The following is a 19,538-nucleotide window of genomic DNA, read 5'->3' as shown; positions in this document are numbered from 1 at the left end:
AACAGGCTGCTCTATCCCCTGCTTGCTGTCTCTGCCCTCTCCTGTGTTAATCAGCAAGTTTTTCCATCCCATGAGTGGTTTCCCCATGACCTCTCTATCCCTGGTGGCTTTATTTTTTCCCTTGTTTCCTACTCCATCCTTTTCTTACTTGAGAGTTCTGTGTGATTGTCAGAACTCTGTAGTTTGTACTATGTTCCTGGATAATGCACCCTTAGAGATGGAAAACTCCTAGCATCTGGTTGGGTTATTTAGAAAACACCATAGAATGTAGTCACATTCTGGGGAAAAAAGAGTGTGTGTTTAATGCTGTAATTAACCTCAAGACCTGCTCTATATCAGTAATTCTTAAACAGAAATTATATTTTGACATAATTTCAGTACCCCTGCAGCCTTTGCACTTGTGGACATCTGTGCAGTAAGCAAGAATCTGAAAACCGCTGTCATTTCATAAAGATAGATCAAATACTTTGAAGATCAATATTATGGACTGACTGACTGGTGTTAAAAGCCTTCAGCACTCTCCTGCAAACCCAGTAGCAATAAATGTTAACTTCTGCTGCTGTTCTCAGGTGTCCACAGGTTCCTCAGGAGGTTATATTTTTCTAAATTTAAGCACTAGAGCCTCCTTTTGAATTTTCCAAGGAAAAAATTAAAAATACAACATACCTGTTGTAGCAGGAAATTCAGACCTATACAAATGATTGTCTTGTATGTTCTATTTTATATATAAAATATGTATTTAATTCTGCTAAAATTCCTATATTTCAGTAAAAAAATATTTCAATTGTTCAGTCTTAACTGTTTCCAGAAGTTGGGTCAATAAAAGATATACCTCATCCACCTTGTCTCTCTAAAACTTGAGCAACTGAGTATGACCAGATGTTTTTCAGTATTGTAAGAGCTTGAGAGATCAATTTATCTAGAGATGGATGAAGAGAATTTTTCTTGCATAAATATAACTTTTAGTACAAAAATAAAACCACTTTTAGAAGATGCTACTTTATTTGATTATATATATTGGGACTACACAGTCCTGTTCAGTATAAAATATATTGGTTGTATAAGCAGGACTTTTAGTTCTATGGAAACAACTATGCCATCTTGGCAAATTTCTATGATATCTTTGATTTTCACCAGCCCTGGAGATAAAATGTTTTATAGGAACTGTAGCCGGGAGGTGTGGCCTCCCTCTGAGATTGACAGAGGAAGAGCCAAACCCCCTCTGGGGGTTGGAACACAAAAAGACAAGACCTGACCAGAAGCAGGTAGGCAGGGCTAGGCCTTTAAAACCCAGGCCTACTCGTTCAGTCAGGGGCCAGCGGCCGAGGGAGAAGGACGCCTCTTCCTTAGTGCTTGAGCCAAGGGCCATGCCCACCGTCCACCCAGAGGAGAAGCTGCCGGATTTACACACGGCGTGGGGCCCTGCGGATCCGGAGGAGCTGCCTACTGCCGGGGACCCGGAGGAAGGCCTGCCCAAGCTGCCTACTGCCGGGGACCCGGAGGAAGGCCTGCCCGAGCTGCCTACTGCCGGGGACCCTGGAACTGTCCTCCGCAGAGGACCCCACGCAGTTACCGGACCTGCCGCCGATTGACGGTGAGGGTCTTGTGGGACTCCCACATGCCTTCTACACCAGCGACCCAGAGGAAGACGACTAGCCCCAGGTACTCTACGGAGAGGGTGGGAGGAAGAAGCCCAGGGAAGCCGACTACGGTTCGGCTGAGCTGACACTCGCTGTGAGTCAGCATGTTTCAGCTGGAGCCCCGCTGACCCAGTGATGGGACACCCCATCACTGACAGGGCCCTGGGCTGGGACGCAGTGGAGATGGGTGGGCCTGCGTCCCCCTCCCCCTTTCCCTACCCCTGACCTGGGGTGGATGCTGGCTGAGCGCCAGAACCTGTCCCTTACTGCTTGCCCTGCCCTGCCTAAGGGCCAGGCCATAGACTGCTGCTCACCCTGCTAAGGGCTCGAGCCTGTGTGTTGCCTGCCTGCCCTACAGGAGGGCCAGGCCAAAGACTGCTGCTTGCCTTGCCAAGGGCTCAGGCCTGTGTGTGTTTGCCTGCTTGCCCTACCGAAGGGCCGGGCCAGAGACTGCTGACTCGCCTTGTCTAGGGGCTCGAGACTTTTTGCTGGCCTGCCCTCCAGGGAGGCTAGGCTATAGACTGTTTCCTCGCCCTGCTGAGGGCTTTTTCCTGCTGCTGGCCCATCCCTGGCTGAGGGCCGAACCATAGACTGCTGGCACACCCCGTGGGGCAAGAGACTATTTCCCCAAAGTAGTGGCCTGAACCAAGGCTTGCCCTATTGAGGGCCGGAGGCAGCCCCTTAATTCGGACTCCCCAAAGGACGTAGGTGCCGGGAAGTGTGGCCTGCCTCTGACATTGATGCAAAGGGAGAGCCACCGGCGCTGCACCAGAGGGGATCTTCTACACGAACATAGGAATTGCCATGTTGGATCAAACCCATGGTCCATCTAATCTAGTATTCTCTCTTTGACATTGGTCAATACCGCAAGCTTTAAAAGAAGGTGCAAAATACTGATATGCCTATGTGGGAAGATACTTCATAATCCCTAAACAGTTAGAGATTGACTTGTGTGAATTTGTACCGCTTCTAAATGTTTCTTGTTCATAATGTGGATACTCTTATTATTCATATGTCAAATCTTTTTTTCTTAAAATTTTAATATCTTCATCCATTGCTAAAACAACTTCAACCTCACAAGGAGCCTTGAAAACCCTGATTCGGCAGTTGTTAACTTCAGACACTATTAGTTTACATCATTCTTTAGATAACATACTTCCAGGTTACAATGATGTCCTGCCACTTTTCACCTACTTTGAGCAATTTAAAACTGCAGCTCACAGCTAATTTGACAACATTGCCATCTATGGTTCCATGATCAACTATCACCACCACTGTTCTATTCCAGCCCCAACTTGATACAGTTGGCATGCAATCTTCCTTCTTCTCCTTGGCACCCTATTGTCATTGGTTGTTTCGACACACAGCTCTTGACTATGTGTCACGCACTAAAGTCATTCTGGTGCTTATAGTGCACTCTAGTGCCTCATGACTAAGCAGATGCTTCATTCTTTGCTGGTCTTCCCAGTCGTCATCTTGTGGTCAGTGATACTGGACTTTTCTTGCCTTGATTTTCTTACTTAATGGGATTCTAAGATTTGGTGAATCTCTCAACTCTCTGCTGACACACCTACTTACTTAGTTTAGATGACCTGAGATTAAATAGAGTGGTTTCTTTAGTCCAGATCACTAGCCAGTTCTTTCAGTTTGGCATTAAGACCAGGTGCTCACTTGAACATTCTTGATTTTGGGGTAGTTAGCTGGTGAAAGAGTCAGCAATCCAACAGAAGGGGATAGTGCATTGTTTGGTATAGCTAGCAACCTTAATTATTGGTCATTTTGATCTGGTCTACAACTTCCTAGTTATGTAGTAAGCATTGCTGGTGCACAGAGAATAGAGTGCTGAGAATACTTATTAGGGTGCTTTCTGTAACTGATAGTGCAATGCAGATTGGGAGGTTCTCCATGTGAAGACCTGGGAAGTCAGAGGTCTGGTTTGTGTGGTAACACTAACACATTTGACTTGAAGCAGCCAGAAGGCTCTGGAAGGGAGAGACGAATCAGCAAGTGACTTCTCCCTTCTCGTCGCTAAGGGGTATGGAGCTTCACATTTATCAAACACCCACTAGCTAGCCCCCATAAACAGGACTGAGGCACGGCACACCACCCCATTAAAAATTTCTGCCACACCTCCCATTTGCCAGCAGAGGGGACTGGGCTTACCACCAAGATACTATTTCTGGACCTTGATGGTGGGGGGCCCCCATCACCTTTGAGCTTGTGTTTTTACTCCTCAAGCTAATAGTGTTTGGTGGATTTTTCTGTCCAAACTAATCTGTCTGGTTCCATGGATAGAGTGTCCAAGCAAGAGTGGACAGGTTCCCCATCTTCCCTGATGGAGTTTCACCTAGTCTTGCAAGTGGAAGTTCTCAGTGCACTGGGTGAATTAACTACTTGGAAGAGGGACTTATGCTCTCATAGCTGGTGAAAGCTAGCATGGAGTGTCTGTGTTCATTTCTGATGACTGTTTATGCTTGTTAGCTCTCAATCCTTATTTATGCTCTGATGTGGCTTTAAAAGTCATGGTAACAACTTCACTAATTATGTTGTCTGTAACCTCCAATTGTGGGGGAAAATCATTGGAAGGTAGTTTTCCCATACCATTTGGATTCTTTCACTTCCTGGCTCCCTATCACTCCAGTTTATGCCTGTGTATGTCAAAAAAGCCTGTACAGATCTCATTGGTTGACCTCCTGTAGGCAAGGGTCAGAGATCAAGTGTCCATGCTGATGTTAGATTTATCAGCTGCCTCCAGTATGGTTGGTTATGAGAGTGCAATGGGCGATTTCTTTTAAGCTACATCTATGCTTGGAGCTGGAGATACGTAGATGTACTCACACTACTTCTCCACTGAGCTAGCACACTGAAAATAATCATGTTGCTGGGGTAGCACAAGCAGTGGCAAGTGGCGACACAGGGAAGCTTTCCTGAATATTTACCCATGTGGGTTTGTACTGGGGGAGGCAAGCCTGTGCTGTCACTTGTCACTGCCCATGCTACTTGATGTTACTGCTATTTTTAGCATGCCAGCTCAATGAGAGCTAGCATGAGTATGTCTGCACGTGCTAGGAATCACACCCCTGGTTCCAAGAGTAGGCATAGCCTTTAGAAGGATCTTGCATAGAGAATCACACAGGAATCCTTTGTTTTCCTTTTCTGTTCATTGTTTGAGAGAGATAAGAGGAGATAGTGAGCTGTTATGGCTCGCAATTTCCTCCATGTAAAAATGATACATCTACATCTTTTTCATCAAATCTGGACTTGGCCCTTTTCTTGCTTTCCAAATATCTGGCCAAGACCAGGACCTGGACAAAAGTGGGCTGTTTACCTTGTGTGGGCTGCCTCTCTCAAGCTGTGCAAATGGAAGATATGCTACCAGACACAAGGAAGCACCTTAAGAAAATTCAGGAGCTTTGTCTGTGTTCTCAGCTTAAGGCGTATGTCTGCCCATTGTCATAGTGGTTTTAAGTATACTTACATAAGTCTGGCACAGTGGGTGCCTGATTGGAACTTCTGAGCTCTGCTGTAATACAAATGACACCAGGGTTTACTGGATCTAAAACTGTTACTGGTTTCTCAGGTAGCAGCACTGACTGGCTGTACTCCAGGACTGTTGTTAATGGTCTACGATTTTTATATTGTAACTTCCATAGGGTTAAACTTGGAAAATCTTTCTGTGTCTTGGGCTGCTCTGACTTACCGCCTTCCTTGCAGGTCCAATAGGCCAGTGTGTGATAAATGTGTCACAGTTGGGTGCCGCACCACCTGACAATTTTTTCACCAAGGTGTAATTGAAGGTGGTGATGATTTTCCATAAAATCTTTGTTTTGTCTGCATGAGAAATTTGCCCCAGTTAAGGTGTGTTCTTAAACCGATTTATTTAAATTAGCTCCAAAGGCATATGAACACTTATTTTGGAATAAGTTTCAGTTTAGTTTAATGCCATGTTTGTACACAAACTTACACCAGTTTAGAAAACCAGTGCAAACTACTATGTGGACACTTTTGTTGTACTTTGATTGGCTTATTTCAGTTTAAATTAAAATTGTTCCTTATTGGCTTACACTAAGCCATAGTGAGGCTGGTTAAAATGAAATAAGTATGTCTGTATGACATTTTACATTAGTTTAACTAGATATTTTAAAAATCACACTGTAAGTTAAACTGCTGCAACTCTCCATGCAGATAAGTCCTAAAGTGATTAGAAATTGCTTTAAGCTAAACTGAAATAAGCCTCTCTTAAACAGAAATAAGTGTGTCCATGCTGGAGTTTGCATTAATTTAACTAAAACTGGTTAAAAATTGATTTAAGTTAAAACGGTGCAACTTTCTTATGTAGATAAGTCCAAGCTGGGCCAAAGACACAGCTATTTGAGAAACAGACTGTGTCTCTCTCACCAATCACAGAAGTTACAAACACATGTAGTACTCCTGCAGTTGGTTCCAAAACGAACTTGTGAGGTTGGTAATGGCAATCTCAGTGGAAGATCTCTGATGTGGAGCTCACTTCTGCTGATCCCATCAGATCCCATCTGCTCACTTTTAAGAGAGAGGTGTAATGTAAGTTCTTTCATTTAGCTTTTTCTTTATTGTAGGTTTTTAGCTGGATATGTCATTTGTTGACAGGTGGCTTAAGGCAGGATCAAGTCTGTTACCTTTGTAGAAGCAATAGTTTTTAATTATGTATACGTAAGTGGCATCAACACCATGAGAACAAGTGCTTGGATATCTATGAGCATGTCTGCACTACAAAGTTAAGTCGACTTAATTTAAGTTGACATACAGCCACCACAGTAATTAAGTCAATCCCCACCACGCTTCCATCGATGCATAGAGCAGTGCACCATGGGTAGCTATCCCACAGTGAAACTAGCCACAGTGAGGTTTGGGAAAGGCTTGCAGTTCTTCATGGGACCAGAACATTGACGCAGGGTGGAACAGGAGCATGGTTTCAACCTCCCATGATGCAGTTTCTTCCCTCCCTCCCTCTCTTGATATCATTGGCAAAGAACCCATATTTTTTGCACCATTTTTTCGAAAGCCTGGCTTAGCCATGCGTACACCATAGGCTGAGAAGCACGGAGCCTGCTCATCTCTGTACTCCCGTTGTGAGCATCCCAAAACACCTCACACCTTATCCTGCAGTATTTCCAGAGCCAAGAGAGGAGCCACCGCGCAGAACATTGTGATGTCCCCCAAGCAGCCCTCCTGCAAGCCATAGAACGAAACAATTTGCAGTTGCTACTGGCAGTTTCACAGCAGCTGAACACAGTGGAGCACCGTTTCTGGTCCCAGGAAACAAACACTGACTGGTGGGATCACATCGTTATGCAGTTATGGGATGAGAAGCAGTGACTGCAGAACTTCCAGATGCAGAAGGTCACTTTCCAAGAGCTTTATGCAGAGTTTTCCCCAGCTTTAAAGCACAACAACACTGAAAAGAGACCTGCTCTGATAGCAGAGAAGTGAGTGGCAATTGCTCTGTGGAAGCTTGCAATGCCAAACTGCTACCTGTTAGTGTGGTGGTGGAATGTGCCTTTGAACGTTTAAAGTGTTGCTGGTGCAGTTTGCTTACTAGGTTAGACCTCAGTGAAAGCAATATCCCCATTGTTGTCACTGCCTGCTGTGTGCTCCATAATATCGGTGAGGCAAAGGAAGAAAAGTTTCCGCAGGGATGGAGTGTGAAGGCTCAAAGGCTGGCAGATAATTTTGAGCAGCCAGATACCAGGACAATAAGAGCCCAGTGAGGCGCTCTGTGTCTCTGGGAGGCTTTGAAAAATTGTTTCAGTAATGAGGCACAATAACATGTGCCACTTACCTGCGTTGTACCTTCCCATACCATCCCCTCCATTACATCAGTTTCCCTGCATCTCCTTCCCCACCAACCCATATGCTTGGAATAAACAAAGAGTAGTTCTTTCTCAAAACATTGATTTTTATTGGACAAACAAAAAGAAACTGAAAGACCAGGAAAATAACTGAATCTTGGGCAAAAGGTGTGATTAAAATTAGGAGGGAAAGAAACCAAGTCAACTTTTCTGTGAAACCACAGAAGGCTTGTCCATCAAAAGTCTTAGAACCCTCCCCCACCCCGCCTCCTGGAATGTTTGGGGAGGAGGACTGGGAATAGGGCAATATTTGCAGGCTGTTCTGCAGGGGCTGCAGAGGGAGGTCTAGTCTCCAGCTGCTTTTCTTGAAGCTCAACCAGATGTCTCAACATTTGTGATTGGTCCTTCGCAATCCTAAGCATCTCATCCTGCATGGTACGCTCATGCTCCTGGAATGCTCTCCATGTCCAGTTTTTCAGACAATGAAATCTCCAGCCTCTAAGCTCTGTGTTAGCTGTCCCAGAGGCATTTATTGTCTCATTGAACATGTCATCACGTGTTCTTTTTTCTTCTAATCTGCGAAAGCCTTTCTGCCTGTTGTGCGGATGTGCTGAAGGCCAAGCTTCCCACTCTAAGGCATGCAAAGCGCATGGCAACCATTGTCAGTGCATACTGTGGGTCTAGTACTAAGTTGCTATTTAAGAATCACTCCCTTTATTATGCTGAAGTGCAAGCAAGAACATAATCAGTATTCTTAGCTATTCAGTGAGCCGGTTTGCTGTTCTAGACATGGTGAGCATGAGCCAGCAGTATGGGTGACAGACCTTGTGCTGTAACGTGGGCATCCCATGTCGTAAGCACAGGGGGGCAGGTGGACTGTGCCCCTTACCCTTAGCAACATGTATAAGGTGCATGGGGATTGAGGATCAGCTTTACGCCTCCCGAAGTGCAGCTGCAAGAGAAACACAGGAACCCCTGCCCTTCCCTTAATTCTGCTGTTAGTAGTCGCCCTGGTCTTACAGATTCTGAGGTCAGCGCCAATCTCTGGCACCCAAACCTCTGGCTTGTTAGGGAAACTACAGCTGAGAAACCAGGAAATCATCATGGGTCGGGGATCACACGTTCTATTGTTTGTATTTGTACTGAAAACTTCCATCATCTCCCCTAAGTGACCCTATGTGATATCAGTCTCCTGAGGGTAACAGTAGTGGCAAGGGAGCATATGCTGCAAGTATCTAGGTATAGACCTGGTCCTTATGCTGCTATGCTGTGTACCACAATGATGCCAGCACAGTTAATACTGGAATGGTGTGGGAAGGTGTCCTACCATGGTGGAAGAAATAAAGCAGCCTTCCCCAGAAACCTTCTGCAAAGGATTACAGAGTTCATCCATTAAAGTTTTCTAGAGATCTTCCTGGAGGATTCCTGGGTCATCCCTGTGCACCAAAACAGTCTTTTCCGGGGGGCACCCTCTGTGTGTAGCTGGAGCGGCTACTGGAAAGCAGATACCCACTGCACTTCACTTTTTTCATATTAAACATAAGGTCATGTAATGCCTACAGTGTGATTGGAATTGCATACTCATCAGAGGTGCCTTCCCCAGCATCACACTCAGCCATGATACTGTCCTGCAACTGGCTGGACTGCTCTAGGGTTAAAAATAGCTCCTGGCTCTTGGGGAGAATGGATCCCCTGCTTGCCAGTCTCCCATTCTTCTCCTCCTCATCCAAAATGTCCTCCTTGTTGTTGCCTGAGGTGGCCCACAACTCAGACTCCTGGAAGGTATCCACGTTGCAGTTTGGGGGATTGCCGCTGAGAAGTGACATGTCTGTGGTACAGAACCAGAATGTCTGTTCACCTCCCTTGTCTTCTGGTACACCTGCCGAAGTTCTTTGATTTTCACACGGTACTGCTGCATGTCCCTGATGTAGCCCTTCTACCCCATGCTCCATGTGATCTTTTCTTAGATGTCTATGATCTATGACTGGATCAGAGCTGTGCCTGCATAGACTCTTTTCTCTCCACAGACCAATTAGATCCACCACTTCCTATGTACTCCAGGGTGGAACATGTTTGGGGCGTTGAGTTGCCATGATTGATCAGCTGGGCTGGTGAGTTCTCCATGCTGATCAAACAGGACATGGGAATTCAAAAATTCCCAGGGCTTTAACAGGAGGGTCTGTTTCCTGTGTACCTGGCTGCTGTACAGTGGAGTTGAAAATGATCTCCAGACTGGTCACAGCGGAAAATTGTAGGACACCTCATGGAGGCCAATTCACTCGACTTACAAACACCACATCTGCACTGCTTGTCTGTCGACCCATGAACATCGAATTGAGCACTGTGCCTCTCGCAGAGGTGGAGTAATTAAGTCGACGTAACAGGCGAGTTAGGTCTGCGAAGGGGACCTGATAGTATAGATGCATACTTTGTTAAGTTGATGTAAGGCAGCTTCCATCAACCTAAGTTTGTAGTGTAAACCAGGCCTATGACTTCCGAACCACCATCCCTACTTACTCCTGAGCAGTTAACACAGACTTCAACAGACTGAGGGTTTTCTCCCTTTTTAACTTTAATTTTGATACATAAGTAATTTATTTTTGTTCTAATTTTGGCAAATTATATAAACTTAATGATTTTTTAAAATTTAAATGGATAGCTAGACTAAGCAGAAACCTGACATTTCTCAAGCACCCCCTCCAGTGTCATTGAAAATGTGGGAGAAGACATAATAGTCCTCATTTCACTTTTCTTTTGAGACACCAAAGGATTCTTTAAGAAGCCTGAGACCTCCTTCATCCCGCCTGAGAAAATACTTTGGTTTGTCTTTCAGATCCCACTTTCCCTCCAGTGCTATAAACCCTGTAAAATTATTTATTGCCTTTGAGGCACGTCTGGTTCTTCAACAAGTCTGTAATAATCTCACCCAATTTCCCTCAACCCACAAGTCCATGATATCTTTGTTGTCATCCTCCATCTAGCCAGTGTGTCCTTAACCAAGCTACCAATCTCTTCTTCTTATCCCTTCCCCAGGGCCCCAGTGTCAGGAAGTAATTTTGAAGAATGTAGGATGTTTAATAACCACCCTGGTTGTTAGAATATAGATATTCAGGCCTGCCTGTAAAGGCCTAGATTGTTTATGTATATTCTTATCACTTAGCTAGTTACAGGGGTATAGAAAGAAGGAATCAAAATCACAGGCCACCTGTCTATGGGCCTTCTCTCACTGTGAGAGTCTGAGGCTTTGTTCTTTGGCTAAGCAAAAACAAGCATCAGAGGCAGCCATAGACTGGGAATCATGTGGTCACATCCACACATTCCAAACAAATTACATTAAAAGAAGGCAATACCAGGCTGTTAAGAAGGGGATCCAGTCTAACATCTCCAGATAAAGGAAAGATCCTAGAATGTTTACAGAAAACTTTGTTTGATAGCAGTCTGTCTGGTTTTTAAACACTTGTCAACAGTTGTGGTTGTAGAATCTACACTTCATATTGTTTGTCCATTATGGTACCCATTGTTCTGATAACTTGTCTGATTCTTTGATTGTTTGTCTGTCCCATAACTAATTGTAATCAGTTATGATTGGTTAGAGAATTATGTTAGGGTTGGTTAAAGAATTATCTTGTAATATTTTTAAGGAAATTATTGGTTAAGATACACTTTAAAAATTGAGGTCAAACAGGAAATAAGGTGGGAAGAAGGAAAATTACTGGTGGGAAGAATTGGAATTCTTGCTTGATTACCCAATAAACTCTAAGTATTGCCTGCTGCTGGACGCTGGACTTCTGCTTCTGTCAGTGAACCAAGAACTGAGGGAGGGGGCCCTAACACTGGTATCTGGAAGGAGAGCACACTTTGTTCAGGCACCATGATGCTCAGTTGATTGTGAGACCACAAATAAGTTAATTTGCCTGCAGATTTTTTTACTTTAAAGAAGGAAATTAACTGCAAAATGCTATTTCACTGCAGTGTTAGGGCTGAAGTTAGGTAATTTAAAATTTAAGACTCCATAGCTACATGTACTCTGCCATTTTATGCACATAGACCCCGAGTCAGGAAAGCATTTAGCACAGGCTTACGTGCTATCATGAGTCGGAATGGACGTAAATTCTATTTTCTTCTGTGGGATTTAAGCACGTGCTTAAATCCTGGCCTAATAGGGATGCTTTCCTGAATCAGGCCAATAATCTGGTTCTCCGGTGCATTTTAAAGCATACGTTGTTTTAAAACATAGCCCCCTATTCTGTTCTCACTGACTTTTGTAAAATTATTCCAAGTTTATGGTGGTGTAAGCAAGAGCAAAGCCAAACCCATCGTACCATTGCTAATTATTTCGGGCTTTTGAGAACTGAATATTTAAAGCTGCATGTAGAAAAATTTTATTATTTAAATATTATATTGAATGGTATCTGAGCTCAGTAAAACTATATGTGTAAGAACAGATATTATAACAAAGTTAAGTAGTTATTTCATTGGCACAGCCATTTGTTTTACAATAACTTTTAAAGTTTATAAGTCAGTTTATATTCTGCTGTCTTGTTGCAGCCTTACTTACATGTGCAGAGCTGGAGCAATCCGAACAGATGATAACTGCATTGTTTTAAAGGTAAGCTGGTTACATAATATGTTTGAAATTTAAGCAGCAGCTAAACCAGAGTTTTATCACACTGTTTGTCACTATTTTATTTGTCTACATCTGTCATAAAATGTTACAAAAGCACCGTTAATTCTATGGGGGAGGGTTTCAAAGGCACAAAGAGCAGTTAGTTGTCCAGGTCCCTTCAAAAGTTAGGTGTTTCAGTCCCATTTGTGCCTTTGAAAATCTCTCTACGTAGCAATACGTTCATTACAAATATGTAATACTAATGACAGTATTGGACAGTCATTTGGAAAGAACTTGCAAAACCCTTCCTCAGGCTGCTCTCTGTATGCAAGTGAAACATAATTGTTTATTGTTTTCAGAGACAGTCCTCAACAGATGGTTCTCTCAGTGCTTGCTTCAGTTTACATTTTTTAGATCTGAAAAAGCATCTGTGCTAATAGTTTTATAAAATATTTTTCTGTGGATATTTTTGTGTTGATCATTGTTTCTTATATGGTGGCTGGCAAGTGAAATATTTGAGACTGTTACCTTGGTGTGTTAGGTATGATTTGTATATCCAGCTTTGTGTCAGGAAATTGCCATTTTAGATCACCCCAGTAAGAAGTACACATCTTTCTGCTTAGTTATAGCACCGTGGCTAACAGTAAAATCTACTGAAGGACAATCATATATCAAGGAGAGATCTGAACATTCAAGAGCTAAGGGGATACAAAGAATGCTCTCTCTTAAGCATTCCTCACTTCCTCATTGTATGCCAGACAATGCAGTCAGAGAACCTGGGCATTCTCTTGTTCAGTCTGTTAATTCTCAAGATAATAGTAGAATTTGGTAGGGTTAAGAGATGTCTGTCCAATGAGACTTCTATATCCATCATCCCACATGCTGGCAGACAATTCAGGTTAAAGAAATACACAATCTAAATGCACGGTTGAGCAGCGTTCATAATGTCTTTTTGACGTGTGTGACTTTCTTGCCCCTAGCTGGGAGTGGGAGGAAACTCCTGCTGTGGATAAGGCCTCAGCAGCCAAAGAGTCCAACCATCTCTCACCAGAGTTATCAGCAACAAAACTTGTTCCTGTACTGAACACTTCAGATCTGAAATCCCAAGTCTTTTTCATACAAGAGGTGGTTGTCCTTGGCTCTGAAAGGCTTGTATATGCAAACCTTGGATCCGTTCCGTCCTATGAGGGGACAGATGATTGTTGCCCATAAGCCTCAGAGTACCAGGAGTCCAAGGTACAGCTGACAGCTGTACTTACAGCACTGTGATGACTAAGGCAAAGAAGTACTCCTCTCCTTTGGAGTACTGTTATACTTAATTCTGCTCTGGTGCTGATGTCTCCTTCAAATCATCAGTCTGTACCAGAGGGGCTTTCAGCAATCTCTTTGTTCAGATCTTTCCTTGAGGCCTATGGAGCCTTAGAGCAAGAATTGTTCAGGAAATAGAAAGGCATATGATGCCTGAGTTAAAGTCCTTCTCCTGAGTGCTGTAAGCCAGTGAGGGAGATTTCTTTTCCCAGGAAAGACTCTCCTTGGGTCAGTGATACATTGCAGGGCGAGCTTTCAAATGTGGAGTGAAAGGAAGAGCTGCATTGTAGATCCCTGTCCTCTTCATCAGCTTGTTCAAAGGAGTCTTCTGATCTCTTCCTCTTTTTCTCCAGAGACCTGGGAGCCCCACCAGCAGCTGGTAACCTGCCTGACTCAGGCTTGTGGTATTCCTTTTATCTCAGTTCAGGGTAAATCCCAATTACAAACTATTTGACCTTCTTTGAACTAAGGTAAAAATAGCCCTTCCAATAAACAAAGGTTGTTGGGAATCTGCTGGAGAGGTTTGGTTCATCCCAGTTTCAGTAGCAAAAAGGCCAGCCTGTTATCAAATTTCCAAAGGGGGATTGGATTCTTTCTCATTGCCCAGTTTCTGGATTATTGGTTGTGGCAGCAGATTTTGAAAGGGAAAAATCCATCAGTTTTCTATCTACCCAATTTGATAGTTAAGGAAGATGGCTCTGCCTAGGAGGAAATAATTATTCCCCCTCATGGCTAAGATAGAAGAGGAATATAATCAGGCCATCATGGCCAATTACAATTATCCCATATGGAATAAAGGTTTCCTTCTTTACAAATCTGGTTCTGAAGAGAAATGACAGATTTTGTCCACTGGCCAGAAGAGACAGAATGGTGCTTTGAGGTGATTTTTTTGCTCTGACATGATGCCTCAGTCCTTAGTCATCTCTCATGAGGATTACCTCAGAAAGTAAGCTGTCGAACCGTCACTTCATTGAGAGTCCTGATTTTGCTCAGTTAGCAAACAGATGACACCTTGAAAAGTGTAAAAGTATCAGGTCCATGACCAGGTCTATTGTGTTTTCACAGCCTTAGGAAATATTAGGCCTTTGAATTTCAAAGCAGGTCTGAGTTCCAACAGCCTACTTTTACATCCTGGTTTCAGTCTTACCAGAAAGGGAGATCCAGTCAGTCTGGGAAAATCTTTCCCTAATAATCAGAGGTCACCTTCCTCTGCTTCAGACTTACCTGTAGCTGCTGTGACTCTGTGGCAGTTTGAAGGTTTACAATGGGACTGCTATAACTAGTCCTCAATTCTACTCCTTCCCTTTTCCACCTTATGGGGAGTGTCCAGTTTCAAGGAATAAAAACTGATCACTTCAGACCATTTGGCTATAGAGAGAACTGAAAAATTCTATATCCTCCTGTCTGAATTCATGCCAGAATCCAACCTCTTCCCCATCCCTTTTCATGGACATTAAAATTAATGGAACATGTAGCTAAATTCTCCACATGTGGCTTTGAAAAGCCAAATTGAACACTGTTATAGATGAGGTCTTGTACAGCTGCATTATAATATGTTTCAGTTTAACACCTCTGTGCCTGAGTTACTCCAAGCCACCAGTTGGAGCTAATAATGTTTTATTGCTGTTGTAGAGCTCTTTGAAGTCTATAGATGAAAGTGTTATAAAAGTTCAAAATGCAATTAGTAATCCCATTTTGTATACAGGGCAGCTAAGGACTTGGAGAGGGGAGTCACTGATCTAATATTCTCCAGACCTAAGGTTCCCTTGTTCCAGGATCAAAGCACACCGAAGTCTGAAATCACTTGTTTAAAAAACAATCCTTTAAAAAATGAAGGCCTCGATTTCTTTCTTTTCTTCAGGAAAGAGAAACTTTAAATCCAAAAAAACCTTTCCAGGGCAGAAAGAGACCATGGTCTCTAATCCATTCCTTCCTCAAGAAAGGGAGGTAGAAAATCCCATATAAACTTTAAACAAGCTCAGTATCTGGTTCTCTCTCTTTCAAGATTGAGATATGGAAGAGCCTTTAACTTTAAACAAACTCTCACAAGTCCTAGAAATCTCACTTCTGGAAGAGCTGATTTCCCTCATCATGGCTGGATCCATGCTCCCAGCAACTACTTACCTCTTGCTTTTAAGTGCTTCTGGATAATTTCCAGAGAGGCTAACAGGTTGGCCCAAATGATTGTGCCATGCCAGTTAATTGTTGCCTCTGAAGCTGTAACCTCCTGACTCAGCCTCCCTACTGACTGGCTCATGCCCTAAATGGGTAGCACACAGGGAAAGGCACTTTGGTCTACTGAGTTAAGTACAGAATTCACAGGCAGGAGACCTGGTACTCCTCCTTGTGCTGACATTTATTTCCTGAGTGAAGTTGGGAAAGTCACTTACCTCAATTTCACAGAGTAGGAAGCAGAGAGGTTAATACTTATTTACCTATGTCAAGGCTGCTAGGAAGATTAAGTGGGCATGTCTAAATGACAAGTGAGTGCGGAGTGTAAATCTACAATGTTCCAGCATGCTACACACCAGCTATCCATCTGTATCCTGCCGCTGCTCAGTAAAAGTTCCCTGCAGTGCTTTGTGTACGTCTGTTTCAAACAGCAGTAGGTCAGTGCACCCTAGGGAGCTTTCAATGCACAGCAGCGGGGACTGCAAAGATAGTTACTGTGCAGCACATTGTAACACTACTGAATTACACCCCAGATTGTGGAACACTAACTCAGAGTCTAGACAAGTCTAATTTTTGTACAGTTCCTGGAAAATATAAAACAGTGTGAGCCAGATTCTCTGCTATAACTCTGAAGTGGAGTTACACCAGCAAACAGTTTGGTCCTATAATTTTAATTTACTTTATTTTATGATTTTCAGACTTATTGGGTGCACCTGGGAGGAGCACAGAGCAGCTTCGAAAATGGGAAAACTAATCTCTTCTGAGCTCTGCTGTCTTTCACTGAGGCTAGTGGGGAGGGGTCAGTGTGATTCTCATTATATATAAGCAGAGAAAGTAGGGAAAGAAGATGGGTGTAATATATAATATAGTGGAATGTTGGTACAAACATTTTATAAAGAAAGAAGCTGATTTCTAAAAGAATCAGAGAAAAGGTATTTAGAATAGCAGTCATGCTTTGAGGCTCTGCTGGAAGATAGAGCTTTAGTGGTCTAAACATCTTTGAAATATTTTCTCCCTGGAGGTCTTTGCTGCAGGTAGTCTCTGGTCTTCTTGCAGCTTTTTTTTACCAGATCTTCTGACCTGTCTGAGTCAGCTTTGCTCCACAAGTTGGCTGTGAAGCAGGTACTCATTTATCACTTGAATACCAAGATTTTTTGGAAACCTCCTGGTTATTTGTTGGATTTGGAGAAGGGTGCAAAGGCTGACCAAATAGATCCACCTATATTCAGATCTGTTGTTTGCAGACAGACTTCTGGTTCCAGATGGCCTTTAGCCCCATCCCCCTAAAACTACAGCAGATTATTTGGCAAGAGTGAGCATAATACAGGGGTCCAGAGCTGAAGATTTCCAGAGTGACCATATGAAACTCATCGTACATTTTTACCCAACAAACTGTCAATGACAAGCCTAGGTCAGATGTCCATAATGAAACAAATCTCTCTCAATCCCTCTTGGCCCCACTATTGTGGTAGACTACTGCATGTCTAATCCCCAGTGTGGGATTCTTTGATGGCAGTGTCATTAGGGGAAAACTAGATTACGTACTAGTAATTGGAATGCTAATAATATATGGTCTCCACAGATCTATGCTCCCTCACTCTCCTTTCCTGCTGCACCAGGCCCTCTGTGTTTCCAGACGAGAACATTAGAGGAGTGAGGAGAGGCCACAGGCCTTTTCCTGATCTTTGTCTCGCTGCTTATCTCCATGTGAGATAGCCCATGGACCTCTCTTGAGGTTTTCTGCTTTCAATTGTTCTCAGCATGATGTGCAGATTCCAAGAGTTGGACAACATGAAGACAATATTTTTCTAGCATTCCAATTGTTGCTAAGGAACTCAGATTTTTATTTTCACCATGAGAATGAGACATACAGTATTGTAACATGTTCTTGGCAGTATTTTTGTTTTGGAATCACTCTACTTCTACTGTCAGAAGCTGCTGCTTGTGGCAGTACTGAATTGGGCAATGTTAGAATCAGTGTGGGATACTTGATATGCTCATTCGCAACTTGGTACCTAGAAGCCTCCTCCACAGCAGTACTGATGAGTTCTGGGGACAAATCACAAGGTTCTTTTCTACAGTACAAATAAAGCTTTGCAAGTAAAGACTATTAGGTGGACATTTGAGCTTCCATACAGAACATTTTGGTTGTGGGTCCTTTCTGGATATGACATTTGCAGAGAATATTATTGCAGAGCGAACAAAAAAAAGTCAAGAGAACCCTATGCTGCAGTGATGAGTGCTAAGAAGTGCCTACCATTAAATAAATTGAACTTAATTTTTGTATGTATTCCCACAACCATTTGAACCTTTCTTCTTTAAGAAACTTGAGGAGAATTGCTCTAAACATCAAACTGAAATGGAATCTATAAAAAGACTTACAGATTATCTTCTCTGAAACTAACGTTGAATTCTGTGCCCTCCAGACACTGCCAAGTTTGGTTCGGATGTGTAGTAAGGAGAGATTGCTGGAGGAGCGAGTAGAAGGAGCCGAAACACTTGCCTATCTGATTGAAACAGATGTTGAGCTCCAGAGAATTGCCAGTATTACAGATCATCTTATTGCAATGCTTGCTGACTACTTCAAGTATCCCAGCTCAGTCAGTGCAATCACCGATATCAAAAGGGTATGTGTTTTTCTCCGAGAGGTCAGAACTCCTCAGTGTAGATGAAAAAGATTTTGAAACTGCAAATGAGTGTCTTAAGTGCTCAAAACTTAAATTAAAATGGTCTTTCAGTTGTTGCACTGCTGTGTTAATGCCTGATCCTACACATCTTGAAATCAGAGGGTGTTGGATCAAGCCCTTAATATTTTTGTCTGTTCAGACCCAAAACTTTCTTTTGTTGTATGACTGTCTCTTCTCCCACACTGAGGAGGAACATTCCAGGCAGGTAACACTGTAGGAGCAGTGAGGAGGCATAGGCCTGTCAGCCAAGCACTCTCCACAAGCATCTACTCCACCACCTTCTAGCCAGTTTTTTAGTGTCCTTTGCAATGGGAGCATGGAGTTGCAGACTCAGTCTCCCTGTCCTGCTTCCTTTCTCTAACCCTCCTCCCCGCTCATCAAAGAAGGGAGAACAGAAGAAAGGAATGATGATCCCTGGCAGGGAAAGTATTCTTGGCTTTCTCCTTCCCCTTCTTCCATGTTTTGGAATGTACTCAAGAAAGACAAGGCCCTCTAACCCCATTTGGCTCTGGAATAGCCCAGGAGAGATCAATTAGCAGATAATATGGGGCTGTTCATGTTTACCCACCCCTACAAAATGCTTTGAGAGCCACAGATGAAATAATACCACGTAAGTGCAAAGAATTGTTGTTAGCACCATTTAAAATAGAATAAATAAGACACAAGAAAGAGGATCAGTGACTGGTTGGGAAACATTAGACATTGGCTATAGAATCAGAAGACCAAGGTTCCAGACCTGAGTCTGACACCTATGTTGTAAGGTTTTTTAGTACTTTTTATGAATGTGCAGAACAAAGGTCAGCTGCATTACACATGTATGCCTACACAGCCATATGATGAGTGTATGTTGTGAAGTGAATGATATCTTGTAAACTGTAGACGGAATGAGGCAAGACTGTGCAGGATAAATTTTTTGTCTTATTTGAGAAATTGTATATGATGATGTAGTAATGTGTTGTACTGTAATGTGGATGCACTGGGGCAGAGTTAAGCATACAGCCTTACCTTTGGCATTTTCAGACTTTTGAGTGCTTTACCCTTCAACCTCCACATTCTCTTGACAATGTTGTTTTGTGTGGAATTAAATAGATACCATTGCTTCATCTGATGGAGCCTTTCAGCACAAAGGTCTAAGAGCAGTTCTGATCCCTTGATACCATCCAACTTCTATTGGGACTGCTATCTAGATCCTAGTAACTCTAGTTGTTTTTCCTCAGTCTGAACGTGCAGGTCCTGGGGTGGGCATGGTGAAAAGAGGCCACTTTGGTCTGGTTGCGGCCCATGAATAGAGGAGGAG

At 43.1% G+C, this 19,538-nt stretch overlaps 1 protein-coding gene across 6 annotated transcripts in view; it reads left to right on the top strand.

The window, feature by feature from the left end:
• Positions 1 to 19,538, top strand: part of ARMC8 (armadillo repeat containing 8) — a 187,472-nt gene that overhangs the window by 114,459 nt on the left and 53,475 nt on the right. For all 6 annotated transcript variants that reach the window (XM_067538782.1, XM_067538781.1, XM_067538780.1 and 3 more), the window contains 2 exons: positions 12,017 to 12,077; positions 17,981 to 18,181. In XM_067538782.1, the coding sequence (XP_067394883.1) occupies positions 12,017 to 12,077; positions 17,981 to 18,181 (262 nt within the window). The remainder of the gene's footprint in view (positions 1 to 12,016; positions 12,078 to 17,980; positions 18,182 to 19,538) is intronic.

Source organism: Emydura macquarii, unplaced genomic scaffold (genome assembly GCF_026122565.2).
Source record: "Emydura macquarii macquarii isolate MOO-44397 ecotype Brisbane River unplaced genomic scaffold, CSIRO-AGI_Emac_v2 contig_499, whole genome shotgun sequence".
NCBI classification, from domain to species: Eukaryota; Metazoa; Chordata; order Testudines; family Chelidae; genus Emydura; species Emydura macquarii.
This window is presented reverse-complemented; position numbering and strand designations above follow the sequence as displayed.